At 34.3% G+C, this 17,203-nt stretch overlaps 2 protein-coding genes and 1 pseudogene across 2 annotated transcripts; 2 read left to right on the forward strand and 1 right to left on the reverse strand.

Annotated features, from left to right (window-relative positions):
* The first annotated feature begins 3,395 nt into the window (after positions 1-3,395).
* On the forward strand, positions 3,396-7,911 carry LOC145626338 (protein VERNALIZATION 3-like). The gene is made up of 4 exons (XM_081678763.1): positions 3,396-3,693; positions 3,904-3,965; positions 5,639-5,679; positions 6,997-7,911. Exons 1-4 carry the CDS (start codon positions 3,490-3,492, stop codon positions 7,218-7,220), a joined length of 531 nt encoding a protein of 176 aa, XP_081534889.1. The 5' UTR covers positions 3,396-3,489; the 3' UTR covers positions 7,221-7,911.
* A 152-nt stretch (positions 7,912-8,063) lies between these two features.
* LOC145626339 (acyltransferase GLAUCE pseudogene) lies at positions 8,064-9,222 on the reverse strand (annotated as a pseudogene).
* Positions 9,223-12,617: 3,395 nt separating this feature from the next.
* On the forward strand, positions 12,618-17,133 carry LOC145626340 (protein VERNALIZATION 3-like). Its single transcript, XM_081678764.1, has 4 exons — positions 12,618-12,915; positions 13,126-13,187; positions 14,861-14,901; positions 16,219-17,133. Exons 1-4 carry the CDS (start codon positions 12,712-12,714, stop codon positions 16,440-16,442), a joined length of 531 nt encoding a protein of 176 aa, XP_081534890.1. The 5' UTR covers positions 12,618-12,711; the 3' UTR covers positions 16,443-17,133.
* The last annotated feature ends 70 nt before the right edge of the window (positions 17,134-17,203 follow it).

Below are 17,203 nucleotides of genomic sequence, written 5' to 3' on the forward strand. Positions count from 1 at the left end.
ACATTTAAGAATTGATCCCCCTCGACCACCTTGTTCATAATCCTACAAAACAAAGGTCGTTGCATTCGAAATCTACGCCGGAATTGTTTGTCGCTATAAACTGGATTACTTGCAAAGTAATCATTAAATAATTGAACATGCCCCTTTTCCCTATCTCTTCTATCCGTATCTCCTCTACGCTCTGGAACACATTCAACATCGGATACGGGTTGGGGTTGTGTTTGGTTGTTATACAACAAAGTTGGTAGATGGGTTGTGACAAATTCGTCAACTAAATGATCAAATTCAACGTATTGATCAGAATCAGACGAGCTGGAGGTTGAGCTAATGGAAAACATTGTGTTTGCTGGTTACTTGAGTGTTTGGAATATTTTTTGAGGAGTTTGATTATATTTGCGTAAGATGGTATCACTATCATTTATAAGCATGAAAACTCAATGACAAGTCCAAAATATGAATGACAATTCCATGACTGATGAAACATGATTGACAATTCAATGAGTGATGAAACATGATTGACAATTCAAAATACAATTATACAACTGACATGAAAGACATATTATAACTCAATGTCTAATAAGACAAGGGACATGAATACAACTCATAAAAATTAAACTAATTAAAGATTAACTAAGTACAGAAAGCTAACCTCAAAATAGTACTAATTAAAATTGAACAAAATAAAGAACAACTAATTAAAAATAAACTCATTAAGGAAATACAGTCAATTTCTACCGTAGACTAATTGAAGTAACTCGTCCTTGTGGGCCTCTTCAGCTGGAGTGAGTGGTGTTGTCCTTGCTAAAAATGATTGAAGCATATCAAAATTCATCTTCTTCTCTGCTAATTCAACTTGTTTTTGCTTCCTCTTTTCCTTTTCTCGATCAAGTTCCAACCGTTGTTGTCGTAAATTCGCCTCCCTTTCTCTAACCTCAGTACACGCCTTTATCTGCTCACTAATGCTCAATATTGCACTTTCGGAAGCAACTGCTTTGCCCTTACGCTTAGCCTTCGTTTTTTTGACACCGTCTAGTCGTGGTAATCCTCCGGACATAAATCCATCAGTACGGATTTCATTCTCACTCTCCCCCCTAGACCTTTTCCCACTTCCACTGCTATCTTCCTCATCATCGGCACCGTAACCCTTTCTTTCCTCTTTTGACAGGCCCCATCTTAGTTTAGTCCTCCACTTCGGATCTTTATTAACCATTTCCACTCCATGTGGAAATGCAAAATTATGTTGTGGATTAGAGGAGATATAAAACAACTTGGAGGTGTGTTTAATTCGATCGGCTTCGTTGTAACCACTTCCGCTTTCAGGGAGTTTGCCCGCCTCGTCATAGCAATTAGTCCACTGTAGCAAATCAGCTGCCATTCTTCTCCAATGTGTCTCCAAACTCTTCATAGGTCTTGGCGGGAGAATATGCGGTTTCTCAGCTTGTAGTTTACAGTAAGCTGCATGAACTTTTCGCCATAGTTCGGATGCCTTTTGGCTCGTACCACGAAGCGCATCATCACTTAGTTCTAGGTAGAACCCAATTAGAGCTTCATCCTCAGCAACCGACCAAATGCGACTCGCTTTGGCAAGTGGTTGATTGGCAGGAATCCTTGGAGGTGGTGGAGGGTATTGTGGTGTCTCCGGAACAGCTTCTTCTTGGCTGACATCGTACTCAGAGTTGCTCCCTTCGGTAACGGGAGGAGTTTGTTGCTCAAAAAAAGTGTTTTCATTGTTGGGAATTTGTGGAGGTGTTGGTTGATGAACGGAATTTTGAGAAGAAGGGTTGCCTAATCTTTCTAGGAATAATTGAAAATTTGGACTACTAATGAAATCATCACCTAAATCAGAAAAATGTTGAGCAAGTTGATTGTAATTAGGGTTGTTTGGATCCATTATATTGTATAATAAATTAAAAACAACAATATATACTTAAGAGGCACAACTAAATTAAAATAAAATAACGTTAATAACCTTTTAAATAATTTCTGAGTGCTACAAAAAGTAATTAAATAATTTTTTTTTTTTTTGTTGAGATATAAAGTAGTTATACTAAAAAATAAAGAGTAATATTAGAAAATGAAAACTTAATCTAACTAAACTTGGGAGTAAAAATAATAAAGAGTTTTTTGGATTTTTTAAACTTAAAAAAAATATTGCTACTTAAAATATCATTAATAACGTTTTGAAAAAATATTAAAGTACTAAAAACAGTAATTAAAAAAAATAATAAACCAAAAAAAAAAAAATTAACCTTTCTCAACTTTATATTAGAAATTATAACATAAATCTCACTAGAAATGGGATTAAGTGTAAATATTGAGTGTTTTTGTGATTTTTGAAATTATACCAAAATATGTCAAAATGGATCTCTATTTGTAGAGCAAAAAAAAATATAACCGTTGGTGATTTTTTTTTTTTAATAATTATAAAACGGCCAAATTACCGTTTTAATTTAATTACCGTTGCTAAACGGTTGAATTTTTTGATTGGAGGAACAAGCTGACAGGGACGCGTGTCAGCTTCCCATTCGCTGGACTGACGCGCCCCTGTCAGCAGCTGCAATTAATTTTTTTTTGCTTGGCTGCCATCAAAACGCGTCGTTTTGGGGGTCATTTATTCAGACCAAACCCCAAAACTCGTCGTTTTGAGGGTGTTAAAAGCAAAAAAAAAAAGTCGGTTAGTACTATTGCTGGGCCCCACGATTTCACTATTCACTTTCATTTTTGCTCATAGGATGAGCAAATTTCATTATGCTCATGAGCATATTTTGATTTGCTCATTGGTGGGGAAGCAAATATTGCAATTTTGCTCATCAATTTTGCTCATGAGCAAAATTCTCCTCACTGATGGGAATGCTCTGATCAACTCTATTATACTTTGTATTATCACAATAGATTTCAACACAAATGATGTTATCTAGGGTGTTTTGGATTTTCTTTATCCAAATAAGCCAACAATATTTAAAATTAGCATGTCAACAACTTAAACTGTGATATGATATATAAAGCTAAATGTTGGGCAGGCAGAATGAGCTTTAGGTTTTGTTAGGTAAAAATGTTATTACTACATACAAGTATAAATACGTGTATGTTTTTTCCTGGTCGATTTTCCGTGTAAAAAGTAGCTTGAGTTACTATTCCTGTGCCGTTTAATTCTCTCCCCCTCCATTTTTACTGTAGGGCGAAGTTTGACAAGATAACACAAGGTCATCTTGGTGTATGATAATGCTTGCATGAAGCAAATATGATTCCAAGGTTATCATCAGGCAAAACGAATAAAGTTTTTAAGAGGTAAATCCTTTTTCCTTTTGACTGGAACATGAGATGCGATGATAGATGATGGGAACCTGCGCAGTGTTGAGGACTCAGTATATAAGTACTCACTGGCATAACTTCTTCTCTGCAAGTTTTTAGCAACCCAACACTTCTTGGCCTTTTTCTTATATTAGGAGTCAGTTGTAGAAACAGAGAGATCGAAATCCATTCCCTATCATGCCTAGAGCACCACCAAGAGATCCTCTAATAGTCGGCCGAGTTATCGGCGACGTCTTGGATCCCTTCAATAGGACTGTTAATCTCAGGGTAAGCTATAACAATAGAGATGTTAATAATGGATGTGAATTCAGGCCCTCTCAGGTTGTTAATCAACCAAGAGTTGAGATTGGAGGTGATGACCTTAGGACTTTCTACACCTTGGTAAGTCCCTTAGCTGACCTAATAATGAAAATACAAGAATAAATATCCATTGTAAATAAAGTTGATATTACATCGTCTTCTTTCTTTCAGCCCTTTCCTTCATCATTTCCAAACAATTGTTTACATGTTTTTTTTAACTAATGAATCTTCTCATTCGTATGAAGAAAAATTTGATGGTGGTTTCTTTGCTAAATGCGTTAACTTCTGTAGGTTATGGTGGATCCCGATGCTCCTAGCCCAAGTAATCCAAACCTGAGGGAGTATTTGCACTGGTGAGTACACTCCTTTTGTGTTTAACCCCTTATTTTTTTCACTTTTGAATTGTAAAATTTACCGTTCTTTTTCTCACCCTCTTCTCCTAGTACGAGTACTTTTGTTGATTTTGAAACGTAAAATACTGCAGTTTTTCTATATATATTACTTGTCTGGTGGGGTAGAGAAGAAATGCGGGGAGGGTGGGGAAGGTGTTTGCCTCTCCATGCTCGGATTTTCTGATACAAAGCATTCCTAGTATATGATTATAATTGTTTCTCTTACAAACATTGATGATTTCATTTGAAAATCTATCATTTTTCTTAAAGGAGATGGACCATGGACGTGAGAGAGTATCATATATGATTGGAGATTATCAAATATGGAGTTTGAGTGTTATAACTCGCAAACATAAATGATAAATGAATATGAAACTATCCACGATGATTTAGTTGTTTGGTAATGAATTAATAAAGACAAAAGTTATTCTCCTCTTAACTTTTCTCACTTGATTGATCGATTATTCTTAGGACATTGGAAGATTAGGAACCTTGAGATTATTTGCTTGGCTCTAGCATACTAGGAAGTAGGAATCTATCTATCTATACTTAGGGCCTGTTCTCATTGACTGAACTTAGCTCAGCTGAACTGAACTGAACTGAACTGAACTGAAATGAATATTTTATAAGAGAAGGAAATTAGAAGCGGAGCTGAACTGAATTGAACTGAACTGAATTTCAACGTAAGAGAACAAACCCTTAGTATTTAAAAACACAAACCACACCTTACTCATATGTCACGTGTCACCACAAATCACTCATATGCCACATGCCATCTTCTTTATCAATTTTTTTTTTTTATGTCTTTATGTGTTTTGTAACTTGCAAATTTAAGTAAGGAAATTAAATGTTTCAACTACACCAAAATAAAATCGTAGTATTTTTATATCCTAAACTTAAAATAAAGTAATAGTAAAAAAAAATTGAGTTAATTAGTCCACATTATATAAACATAGAAAGTACAATAAAACAGTGTTGACTCATACAACACGAATAAGCAACACATTACAAGGAAAATACTCTAAGGTCCTGTTCTCATACGTTGAAATTCAAATCAGTTCAGTTAGTTCAGTTCAGTTCAGCTCAGCTCTAATTTCCTTCTCTTATAAAATATTCATTTCAGTTCAGTTCAGTCAATGAGAACAGACCCTAAGTAATAACCCGTGCATGGAACGAGTTAAAAGGCTAGTTATATTTAACAAACGCATTCATTTTACCACATAAAAGAAGTGAAAATTTAAAAATGTAAGGTATATTGAAAGACTGTAGTAGCCAATTTCACAAGATGACGTCATCAAGTACATATCATGTACGTACCCACTACCCACTAACCCACCTCTCTTTTCCTGGCACTTGTTTTTCGCTTTTCCTATAAATGATTCTGAAATCAATTACTCCGTAAATGAATGGCTTTTAGTTTTTATTTTTTAATTTTTAATTTTATTATTTTGTACTGTATTTTTTTTTTACAGTTTTAATTTTTTAAAAATTTACTACTCCATAGTTATTTTTTCAACCCTTTTTTTTTTATTTAATAAAAAATTCTGCTTTTAGCTGCATATACTCTATACACCAATCTTGTTTATTGCCTAACTGGATCCTTTTTTTTTTTTTTTTTTTTTTGGGTAAAAAAGGTTGGTGACTGATATTCCTGGGTCCACAGGTGCATCCTTTGGTGAGTTTTCCTTGTCATTAATCAAAATCCAAGCATCGGATGTTTATATTTGAATATTTATTTGATGTAGATTTTAGGCACTATAGCTAGGAATTTCTGTTTAGGGCCCCTACATACTGCATGAACATGTTATTACGTTTTGTGGTGATGTGTTTATTGCTCATTGACTCACCGGAGAGTACTGTTGTTTTTACTGGCTTAGACTCTTCGATTTACCTTAACTACTTTTTATTTTTTGAACAAATTTACCTTAAGTACTTGATACAATGAGGAAATGTGACTCTTATTAATTTTTTTGACAAAATAGTCGAGTTTGACACTTAGTACATCACATGTTACTATGTTAGTATTCGAATTTGAGTAGTACAGCCGTAGATGCCACAAAATTCATCGATGTATTATGTGATATCTGGCATGGTGTGCTGATCATGTGGGATAAAAGGTGAGAGAGGATGGTGGAGGGGAAAAAAACAAACAGGAAAAGGTAGTTAATTAAGGTGGGTGTGGGAGCTTACATGGGAGGAAGTTGAGGCATTGAAAGTTTATTCCTTGTAAGAAAAAGACCACACAAATGAAAAAAGGGTAATTTCTTTGCTGCTTTATTTTTAAATTTCCCATTCTCCTTTTCACCTTTTGTGTACTTAAATGCTCACCACGAATATCATTTGCTTTTGTTTGCTCCGCCTTAAGGTTCATTTTCGACTGCCTTAGTAATCTTAAGGGAGTTGCTATATCATGAGGTTCTTTTTAAGCTTAGCTTGAATTGTAGTGTATATTGGTGAAAGATAGATCTGTGAAGAAAGAGTGAAGATTGCAAAGCTACGTGTGACCTAATAATTTGTACTCTGTCTTGTAATGAACTCAATTTGATTTTTGCAAGAAATTCTTGTTGGTACTATGATCATGTCAAAGAGAATTCTGCTTTTCAAAGTGACAAAATATATGATTAGAATATTTGAATCTAGAATATTTATTAAAGGTCAGAAAATAAGATTAAAGTTGATCTTTGTACTATAATCCCTCATTTCATATTTTCATATCATTTGTACGATTTTTAGAATAATATTTGTAGATGAGAAATAGAGCATTGATTCATATTGAAAAAAGTTACTTCAGAACAATTCAAATTTTTAGCCTTTACCAATTCATTGCTCTTATTGTCATATTTTCATCTTATTTTCCTAATTATGTACATATAAGTAAATATAATTTAGTTTAACAGATTAGCATTCTTTACTTTGTTTATATAAAGGGTAACATTGATGTTGTTCTTAAAGTTTTCACACAGTTTCTAATATGACATTATCTTTTGTTTAGGCCAAGAGATTGTTTGCTATGAGAACCCAAGACCAGCAGTGGGAATACATCGATTCATCTTTGTGTTGTTTCGACAACTCGGAAGGCAAACTGTGTATCCTCCTGGGTGGCGCCAAAACTTCAACACTAGAGACTTTGCTGAAGTCTACAACCTCGGCTTGCCCGTTGCTTCCGTCTATTTCAATTGCCAGAGGGAGGGAGGCTCTGGTGGAAGAAGGTTGTAAATCCACACCCCCTTTAGTGTGAAGAGATCACTGGACATGATCTACTGCACTTTTTAACATTCTGCCTAAGAGTATTGATAATAAGGAGTAAAATTTGTCAACAATTGCAGCACCTTTCTAAAATATAAGTACCTTATACAAACAACCTTCTTTTTAAGACATTTTTGTTAGAACAATAAACTAATATTAATAACTAATATTTAAACCCTTGATCATCATACGGTGGTTAGTTAAATATTAAAATTAGTTATTATCTCCGTATTTCTCTAAAAGAAATGTCTTTATAAAGATAGGTATTTACATAAGTTTATAAGGTATTTAATTCAAAAATTAATCTGTTACGGAATAGTTAATGTGTACTAGTTTTTTCTTTTTCTGTTTTTTTCCTTTCTTTTTCGTCTAGAGGTGTGCCCCTCTCCCCTGTCTTTTTTTTTTTTTTTTATTTTTTTTTTTATATATATATATTTTTTTTTTATAAAATGTATTGTAAAATTTCAGGGGTGCATCAATAATGTAATGTTTTCTTTGGTCTTCTCACTGTTGTGAATGAATTACTTAAAATTGTGCTACTTATATTTCGGAGTTGGATCAAGGTGCAGCCCATTTACATTTTACAATTAGTCTGAGCCCACCTTTTTAAACCGGACCCAAAAGCCCATTAGATGTGGACAGTGCAGCATGCTTTTACAGAATGTTGTACCCATATTATTTACAACCTCCGGATCATATTATATGCAATTTTGGGGTGTTATTTGTGAGATATAAAAAATTCCAAAGTTGCATATAATACGATCCAGAAGTAGTAGTTCAATTTTTCAAGTGTATGAAAAAAAAAAACACAAAAATTTAATTTACATATAATATATATAATTACTAATAAAGGAAAACACTCTAATATCATCATGAAATACATAGTGCGAAGTAATAATTAATACATGGATACAATCACACTAAATTTAACATTTTAGCGAATCCTAATAGTCATGAAAACCTTAAAAATTACACTTATCATACAGCATTACAGTACATGCTCGGTAGGACATCTTTTCATACCAAACTTACATGCAAATAGGTACTATTTTATACTAATACAACTAACAAACTAAGAAGATAGGAACTTGTAGAAAAGAGATTCAAATTTGGCCATCTCTTTATGTGGAAGAGCAACCAAAACATTGACCCCAGCATTGGATTCATTAATATCAGGAAACAACAATATGATGTCCTTCCTATGATACACCAAAGGGCAACAATACTTTGGTTTTCCCCAAGGATACTCCACTTGATTAAACCCTAGTCTCCACCATGAAGACATCAAGAACTCTCCATTAGGAAACCCTTTGTATAACTCACCCCAATCTATGGCTGATCGCGCATACTCATCATTCATCCTTGTTGCTCCTTCTGTCACCAAGTCCACTAGCTCCGAGAGTGGAGCTTCCTCTAATCTCTTGCAATCAGCCATTGCATACGCGGTTAATACTGCATTACCGGCGAATGAGGTTGGTAGAGGAGGGTTTAGCTTTGCCCTAATATCAACAGCAAATAGCATGGTTGATGACCTTTCTGATAAGTTGTTTTCATCATTTTCACTATTAGATAAGGCCTTGCATCTCCAAACTAGAGCTGAAATAACGTTGAATCCCGTTATTTTACCTTTTCCGTTAGTGGGCCCTGCCTTCGCCTTGGCCTTAAGGTCAAAAATGTCCTTTTCGGAAAGGCTAAATATTTTAAAGTCTAAGTCTTGAGGAGTGGTATCGAAGATAGTAGGGTTTTGCTCACCCTCACCCTCTTGGCCAATTGGGATCTTAAGCTTAAGGAGCTCGGGATGTGGGAACGTGACACGTGGCGGATCACGAGCCGCGAGCAACTCACGTTCATTGCATGGTACAATTGGTAAAGGCTTGTCGTCTGCTAAGGCTGCTAGATTTTGTAACAAGTATTTGATGCTTGTACCATCAAATATTGCATGGTTGGTTTGGAGACCCATTGCAAACCCACCACATTTAAGAATTGATCCCCCTCGACCACCTTGTTCATAATCCTACAAAACAAAGGTCGTTGCATTCGAAATCTACGCCGGAATTGTTTGTCGCTATAAACTGGATTACTTGCAAAGTAATCATTAAATAATTGAACATGCCCCTTTTCCCTATCTCTTCTATCCGTATCTCCTCTACGCTCTGGAACACATTCAACATCGGATACGGGTTGGGGTTGTGTTTGGTTGTTATACAACAAAGTTGGTAGATGGGTTGTGACAAATTCGTCAACTAAATGATCAAATTCAACGTATTGATCAGAATCAGACGAGCTGGAGGTTGAGCTAATGGAAAACATTGTGTTTGCTGGTTACTTGAGTGTTTGGAATATTTTTTGAGGAGTTTGATTATATTTGCGTAAGATGGTATCACTATCATTTATAAGCATGAAAACTCAATGACAAGTCCAAAATATGAATGACAATTCCATGACTGATGAAACATGATTGACAATTCAATGAGTGATGAAACATGATTGACAATTCAAAATACAATTATACAACTGACATGAAAGACATATTATAACTCAATGTCTAATAAGACAAGGGACATGAATACAACTCATAAAAATTAAACTAATTAAAGATTAACTAAGTACAGAAAGCTAACCTCAAAATAGTACTAATTAAAATTGAACAAAATAAAGAACAACTAATTAAAAATAAACTCATTAAGGAAATACAGTCAATTTCTACCGTAGACTAATTGAAGTAACTCGTCCTTGTGGGCCTCTTCAGCTGGAGTGAGTGGTGTTGTCCTTGCTAAAAATGATTGAAGCATATCAAAATTCATCTTCTTCTCTGCTAATTCAACTTGTTTTTGCTTCCTCTTTTCCTTTTCTCGATCAAGTTCCAACCGTTGTTGTCGTAAATTCGCCTCCCTTTCTCTAACCTCAGTACACGCCTTTATCTGCTCACTAATGCTCAATATTGCACTTTCGGAAGCAACTGCTTTGCCCTTACGCTTAGCCTTCGTTTTTTTGACACCGTCTAGTCGTGGTAATCCTCCGGACATAAATCCATCAGTACGGATTTCATTCTCACTCTCCCCCCTAGACCTTTTCCCACTTCCACTGCTATCTTCCTCATCATCGGCACCGTAACCCTTTCTTTCCTCTTTTGACAGGCCCCATCTTAGTTTAGTCCTCCACTTCGGATCTTTATTAACCATTTCCACTCCATGTGGAAATGCAAAATTATGTTGTGGATTAGAGGAGATATAAAACAACTTGGAGGTGTGTTTAATTCGATCGGCTTCGTTGTAACCACTTCCGCTTTCAGGGAGTTTGCCCGCCTCGTCATAGCAATTAGTCCACTGTAGCAAATCAGCTGCCATTCTTCTCCAATGTGTCTCCAAACTCTTCATAGGTCTTGGCGGGAGAATATGCGGTTTCTCAGCTTGTAGTTTACAGTAAGCTGCATGAACTTTTCGCCATAGTTCGGATGCCTTTTGGCTCGTACCACGAAGCGCATCATCACTTAGTTCTAGGTAGAACCCAATTAGAGCTTCATCCTCAGCAACCGACCAAATGCGACTCGCTTTGGCAAGTGGTTGATTGGCAGGAATCCTTGGAGGTGGTGGAGGGTATTGTGGTGTCTCCGGAACAGCTTCTTCTTGGCTGACATCGTACTCAGAGTTGCTCCCTTCGGTAACGGGAGGAGTTTGTTGCTCAAAAAAAGTGTTTTCATTGTTGGGAATTTGTGGAGGTGTTGGTTGATGAACGGAATTTTGAGAAGAAGGGTTGCCTAATCTTTCTAGGAATAATTGAAAATTTGGACTACTAATGAAATCATCACCTAAATCAGAAAAATGTTGAGCAAGTTGATTGTAATTAGGGTTGTTTGGATCCATTATATTGTATAATAAATTAAAAACAACAATATATACTTAAGAGGCACAACTAAATTAAAATAAAATAACGTTAATAACCTTTTAAATAATTTCTGAGTGCTACAAAAAGTAATTAAATAATTTTTTTTTTTTTTGTTGAGATATAAAGTAGTTATACTAAAAAATAAAGAGTAATATTAGAAAATGAAAACTTAATCTAACTAAACTTGGGAGTAAAAATAATAAAGAGTTTTTTGGATTTTTTAAACTTAAAAAAAATATTGCTACTTAAAATATCATTAATAACGTTTTGAAAAAATATTAAAGTACTAAAAACAGTAATTAAAAAAAATAATAAACCAAAAAAAAAAAAATTAACCTTTCTCAACTTTATATTAGAAATTATAACATAAATCTCACTAGAAATGGGATTAAGTGTAAATATTGAGTGTTTTTGTGATTTTTGAAATTATACCAAAATATGTCAAAATGGATCTCTATTTGTAGAGCAAAAAAAAATATAACCGTTGGTGATTTTTTTTTTTTAATAATTATAAAACGGCCAAATTACCGTTTTAATTTAATTACCGTTGCTAAACGGTTGAATTTTTTGATTGGAGGAACAAGCTGACAGGGACGCGTGTCAGCTTCCCATTCGCTGGACTGACGCGCCCCTGTCAGCAGCTGCAATTAATTTTTTTTTGCTTGGCTGCCATCAAAACGCGTCGTTTTGGGGGTCATTTATTCAGACCAAACCCCAAAACTCGTCGTTTTGAGGGTGTTAAAAGCAAAAAAAAAAAGTCGGTTAGTACTATTGCTGGGCCCCACGATTTCACTATTCACTTTCATTTTTGCTCATAGGATGAGCAAATTTCATTATGCTCATGAGCATATTTTGATTTGCTCATTGGTGGGGAAGCAAATATTGCAATTTTGCTCATCAATTTTGCTCATGAGCAAAATTCTCCTCACTGATGGGAATGCTCTGATCAACTCTATTATACTTTGTATTATCACAATAGATTTCAACACAAATGATGTTATCTAGGGTGTTTTGGATTTTCTTTATCCAAATAAGCCAACAATATTTAAAATTAGCATGTCAACAACTTAAACTGTGATATGATATATAAAGCTAAATGTTGGGCAGGCAGAATGAGCTTTAGGTTTTGTTAGGTAAAAATGTTATTACTACATACAAGTATAAATACGTGTATGTTTTTTCCTGGTCGATTTTCCGTGTAAAAAGTAGCTTGAGTTACTATTCCTGTGCCGTTTAATTCTCTCCCCCTCCATTTTTACTGTAGGGCGAAGTTTGACAAGATAACACAAGGTCATCTTGGTGTATGATAATGCTTGCATGAAGCAAATATGATTCCAAGGTTATCATCAGGCAAAACGAATAAAGTTTTTAAGAGGTAAATCCTTTTTCCTTTTGACTGGAACATGAGATGCGATGATAGATGATGGGAACCTGCGCAGTGTTGAGGACTCAGTATATAAGTACTCACTGGCATAACTTCTTCTCTGCAAGTTTTTAGCAACCCAACACTTCTTGGCCTTTTTCTTATATTAGGAGTCAGTTGTAGAAACAGAGAGATCGAAATCCATTCCCTATCATGCCTAGAGCACCACCAAGAGATCCTCTAATAGTCGGCCGAGTTATCGGCGACGTCTTGGATCCCTTCAATAGGACTGTTAATCTCAGGGTAAGCTATAACAATAGAGATGTTAATAATGGATGTGAATTCAGGCCCTCTCAGGTTGTTAATCAACCAAGAGTTGAGATTGGAGGTGATGACCTTAGGACTTTCTACACCTTGGTAAGTCCCTTAGCTGACCTAATAATGAAAATACAAGAATAAATATCCATTGTAAATAAAGTTGATATTACATCGTCTTCTTTCTTTCAGCCCTTTCCTTCATCATTTCCAAACAATTGTTTACATGTTTTTTTTAACTAATGAATCTTCTCATTCGTATGAAGAAAAATTTGATGGTGGTTTCTTTGCTAAATGCGTTAACTTCTGTAGGTTATGGTGGATCCCGATGCTCCTAGCCCAAGTAATCCAAACCTGAGGGAGTATTTGCACTGGTGAGTACACTCCTTTTGTGTTTAACCCCTTATTTTTTTCACTTTTGAATTGTAAAATTTACCGTTCTTTTTCTCACCCTCTTCTCCTAGTACGAGTACTTTTGTTGATTTTGAAACGTAAAATACTGCAGTTTTTCTATATATATTACTTGTCTGGTGGGGTAGAGAAGAAATGCGGGGAGGGTGGGGAAGGTGTTTGCCTCTCCATGCTCGGATTTTCTGATACAAAGCATTCCTAGTATATGATTATAATTGTTTCTCTTACAAACATTGATGATTTCATTTGAAAATCTATCATTTTTCTTAAAGGAGATGGACCATGGACGTGAGAGAGTATCATATATGATTGGAGATTATCAAATATGGAGTTTGAGTGTTATAACTCGCAAACATAAATGATAAATGAATATGAAACTATCCACGATGATTTAGTTGTTTGGTAATGAATTAATAAAGACAAAAGTTATTCTCCTCTTAACTTTTCTCACTTGATTGATCGATTATTCTTAGGACATTGGAAGATTAGGAACCTTGAGATTATTTGCTTGGCTCTAGCATACTAGGAAGTAGGAATCTATCTATCTATACTTAGGGCCTGTTCTCATTGACTGAACTTAGCTCAGCTGAACTGAACTGAACTGAACTGAACTGAAATGAATATTTTATAAGAGAAGGAAATTAGAAGCGGAGCTGAACTGAATTGAACTGAACTGAATTTCAACGTAAGAGAACAAACCCTTAGTATTTAAAAACACAAACCACACCTTACTCATATGTCACGTGTCACCACAAATCACTCATATGCCACATGCCATCTTCTTTATCAATTTTTTTTTTTTATGTCTTTATGTGTTTTGTAACTTGCAAATTTAAGTAAGGAAATTAAATGTTTCAACTACACCAAAATAAAATCGTAGTATTTTTATATCCTAAACTTAAAATAAAGTAATAGTAAAAAAAAATTGAGTTAATTAGTCCACATTATATAAACATAGAAAGTACAATAAAACAGTGTTGACTCATACAACACGAATAAGCAACACATTACAAGGAAAATACTCTAAGGTCCTGTTCTCATACGTTGAAATTCAAATCAGTTCAGTTAGTTCAGTTCAGTTCAGCTCAGCTCTAATTTCCTTCTCTTATAAAATATTCATTTCAGTTCAGTTCAGTCAATGAGAACAGACCCTAAGTAATAACCCGTGCATGGAACGAGTTAAAAGGCTAGTTATATTTAACAAACGCATTCATTTTACCACATAAAAGAAGTGAAAATTTAAAAATGTAAGGTATATTGAAAGACTGTAGTAGCCAATTTCACAAGATGACGTCATCAAGTACATATCATGTACGTACCCACTACCCACTAACCCACCTCTCTTTTCCTGGCACTTGTTTTTCGCTTTTCCTATAAATGATTCTGAAATCAATTACTCCGTAAATGAATGGCTTTTAGTTTTTATTTTTTAATTTTTAATTTTATTATTTTGTACTGTATTTTTTTTTTACAGTTTTAATTTTTTAAAAATTTACTACTCCATAGTTATTTTTTCAACCCTTTTTTTTTTATTTAATAAAAAATTCTGCTTTTAGCTGCATATACTCTATACACCAATCTTGTTTATTGCCTAACTGGATCCTTTTTTTTTTTTTTTTTTTTTTGGGTAAAAAAGGTTGGTGACTGATATTCCTGGGTCCACAGGTGCATCCTTTGGTGAGTTTTCCTTGTCATTAATCAAAATCCAAGCATCGGATGTTTATATTTGAATATTTATTTGATGTAGATTTTAGGCACTATAGCTAGGAATTTCTGTTTAGGGCCCCTACATACTGCATGAACATGTTATTACGTTTTGTGGTGATGTGTTTATTGCTCATTGACTCACCGGAGAGTACTGTTGTTTTTACTGGCTTAGACTCTTCGATTTACCTTAACTACTTTTTATTTTTTGAACAAATTTACCTTAAGTACTTGATACAATGAGGAAATGTGACTCTTATTAATTTTTTTGACAAAATAGTCGAGTTTGACACTTAGTACATCACATGTTACTATGTTAGTATTCGAATTTGAGTAGTACAGCCGTAGATGCCACAAAATTCATCGATGTATTATGTGATATCTGGCATGGTGTGCTGATCATGTGGGATAAAAGGTGAGAGAGGATGGTGGAGGGGAAAAAAACAAACAGGAAAAGGTAGTTAATTAAGGTGGGTGTGGGAGCTTACATGGGAGGAAGTTGAGGCATTGAAAGTTTATTCCTTGTAAGAAAAAGACCACACAAATGAAAAAAGGGTAATTTCTTTGCTGCTTTATTTTTAAATTTCCCATTCTCCTTTTCACCTTTTGTGTACTTAAATGCTCACCACGAATATCATTTGCTTTTGTTTGCTCCGCCTTAAGGTTCATTTTCGACTGCCTTAGTAATCTTAAGGGAGTTGCTATATCATGAGGTTCTTTTTAAGCTTAGCTTGAATTGTAGTGTATATTGGTGAAAGATAGATCTGTGAAGAAAGAGTGAAGATTGCAAAGCTACGTGTGACCTAATAATTTGTACTCTGTCTTGTAATGAACTCAATTTGATTTTTGCAAGAAATTCTTGTTGGTACTATGATCATGTCAAAGAGAATTCTGCTTTTCAAAGTGACAAAATATATGATTAGAATATTTGAATCTAGAATATTTATTAAAGGTCAGAAAATAAGATTAAAGTTGATCTTTGTACTATAATCCCTCATTTCATATTTTCATATCATTTGTACGATTTTTAGAATAATATTTGTAGATGAGAAATAGAGCATTGATTCATATTGAAAAAAGTTACTTCAGAACAATTCAAATTTTTAGCCTTTACCAATTCATTGCTCTTATTGTCATATTTTCATCTTATTTTCCTAATTATGTACATATAAGTAAATATAATTTAGTTTAACAGATTAGCATTCTTTACTTTGTTTATATAAAGGGTAACATTGATGTTGTTCTTAAAGTTTTCACACAGTTTCTAATATGACATTATCTTTTGTTTAGGCCAAGAGATTGTTTGCTATGAGAACCCAAGACCAGCAGTGGGAATACATCGATTCATCTTTGTGTTGTTTCGACAACTCGGAAGGCAAACTGTGTATCCTCCTGGGTGGCGCCAAAACTTCAACACTAGAGACTTTGCTGAAGTCTACAACCTCGGCTTGCCCGTTGCTTCCGTCTATTTCAATTGCCAGAGGGAGGGAGGCTCTGGTGGAAGAAGGTTGTAAATCCACACCCCCTTTAGTGTGAAGAGATCACTGGACATGATCTACTGCACTTTTTAACATTCTGCCTAAGAGTATTGATAATAAGGAGTAAAATTTGTCAACAATTGCAGCACCTTTCTAAAATATAAGTACCTTATACAAACAACCTTCTTTTTAAGACATTTTTGTTAGAACAATAAACTAATATTAATAACTAATATTTAAACCCTTGATCATCATACGGTGGTTAGTTAAATATTAAAATTAGTTATTATCTCCGTATTTCTCTAAAAGAAATGTCTTTATAAAGATAGGTATTTACATAAGTTTATAAGGTATTTAATTCAAAAATTAATCTGTTACGGAATAGTTAATGTGTACTAGTTTTTTCTTTTTCTGTTTTTTTCCTTTCTTTTTCGTCTAGAGGTGTGCCCCTCTCCCCTGTCTTTTTTTTTTTTTTTTATTTTTTTTTTTATATATATATATTTTTTTTTTATAAAATGTATTGTAAAATTTCAGGGGTGCATCAATAATGTAATGTTTTCTTTGGTCTTCTCACTGTTGTGAATGAATTACTTAAAATTGTGCTACTTATATTTCGGAGTTGGATCAAGGTGCAGCCCATTTACATTTTACAATTAGTCTGAGCCCACCTTTTTAAACCGGACCCAAAAGCCCATTAGATGTGGACAGTGCAGCATGCTTTTACAGAATGTTGTACCCATATTATTTACAACCTCCGGATCATATTATATGCAATTTTGGGGTGTTATTTGTGAGAT

Source organism: Chenopodium album, chromosome 4 (genome assembly GCF_948465745.1).
Source record: "Chenopodium album chromosome 4, dcCheAlbu1.1, whole genome shotgun sequence".
Taxonomy (NCBI): domain Eukaryota; kingdom Viridiplantae; phylum Streptophyta; class Magnoliopsida; order Caryophyllales; family Amaranthaceae; genus Chenopodium; species Chenopodium album.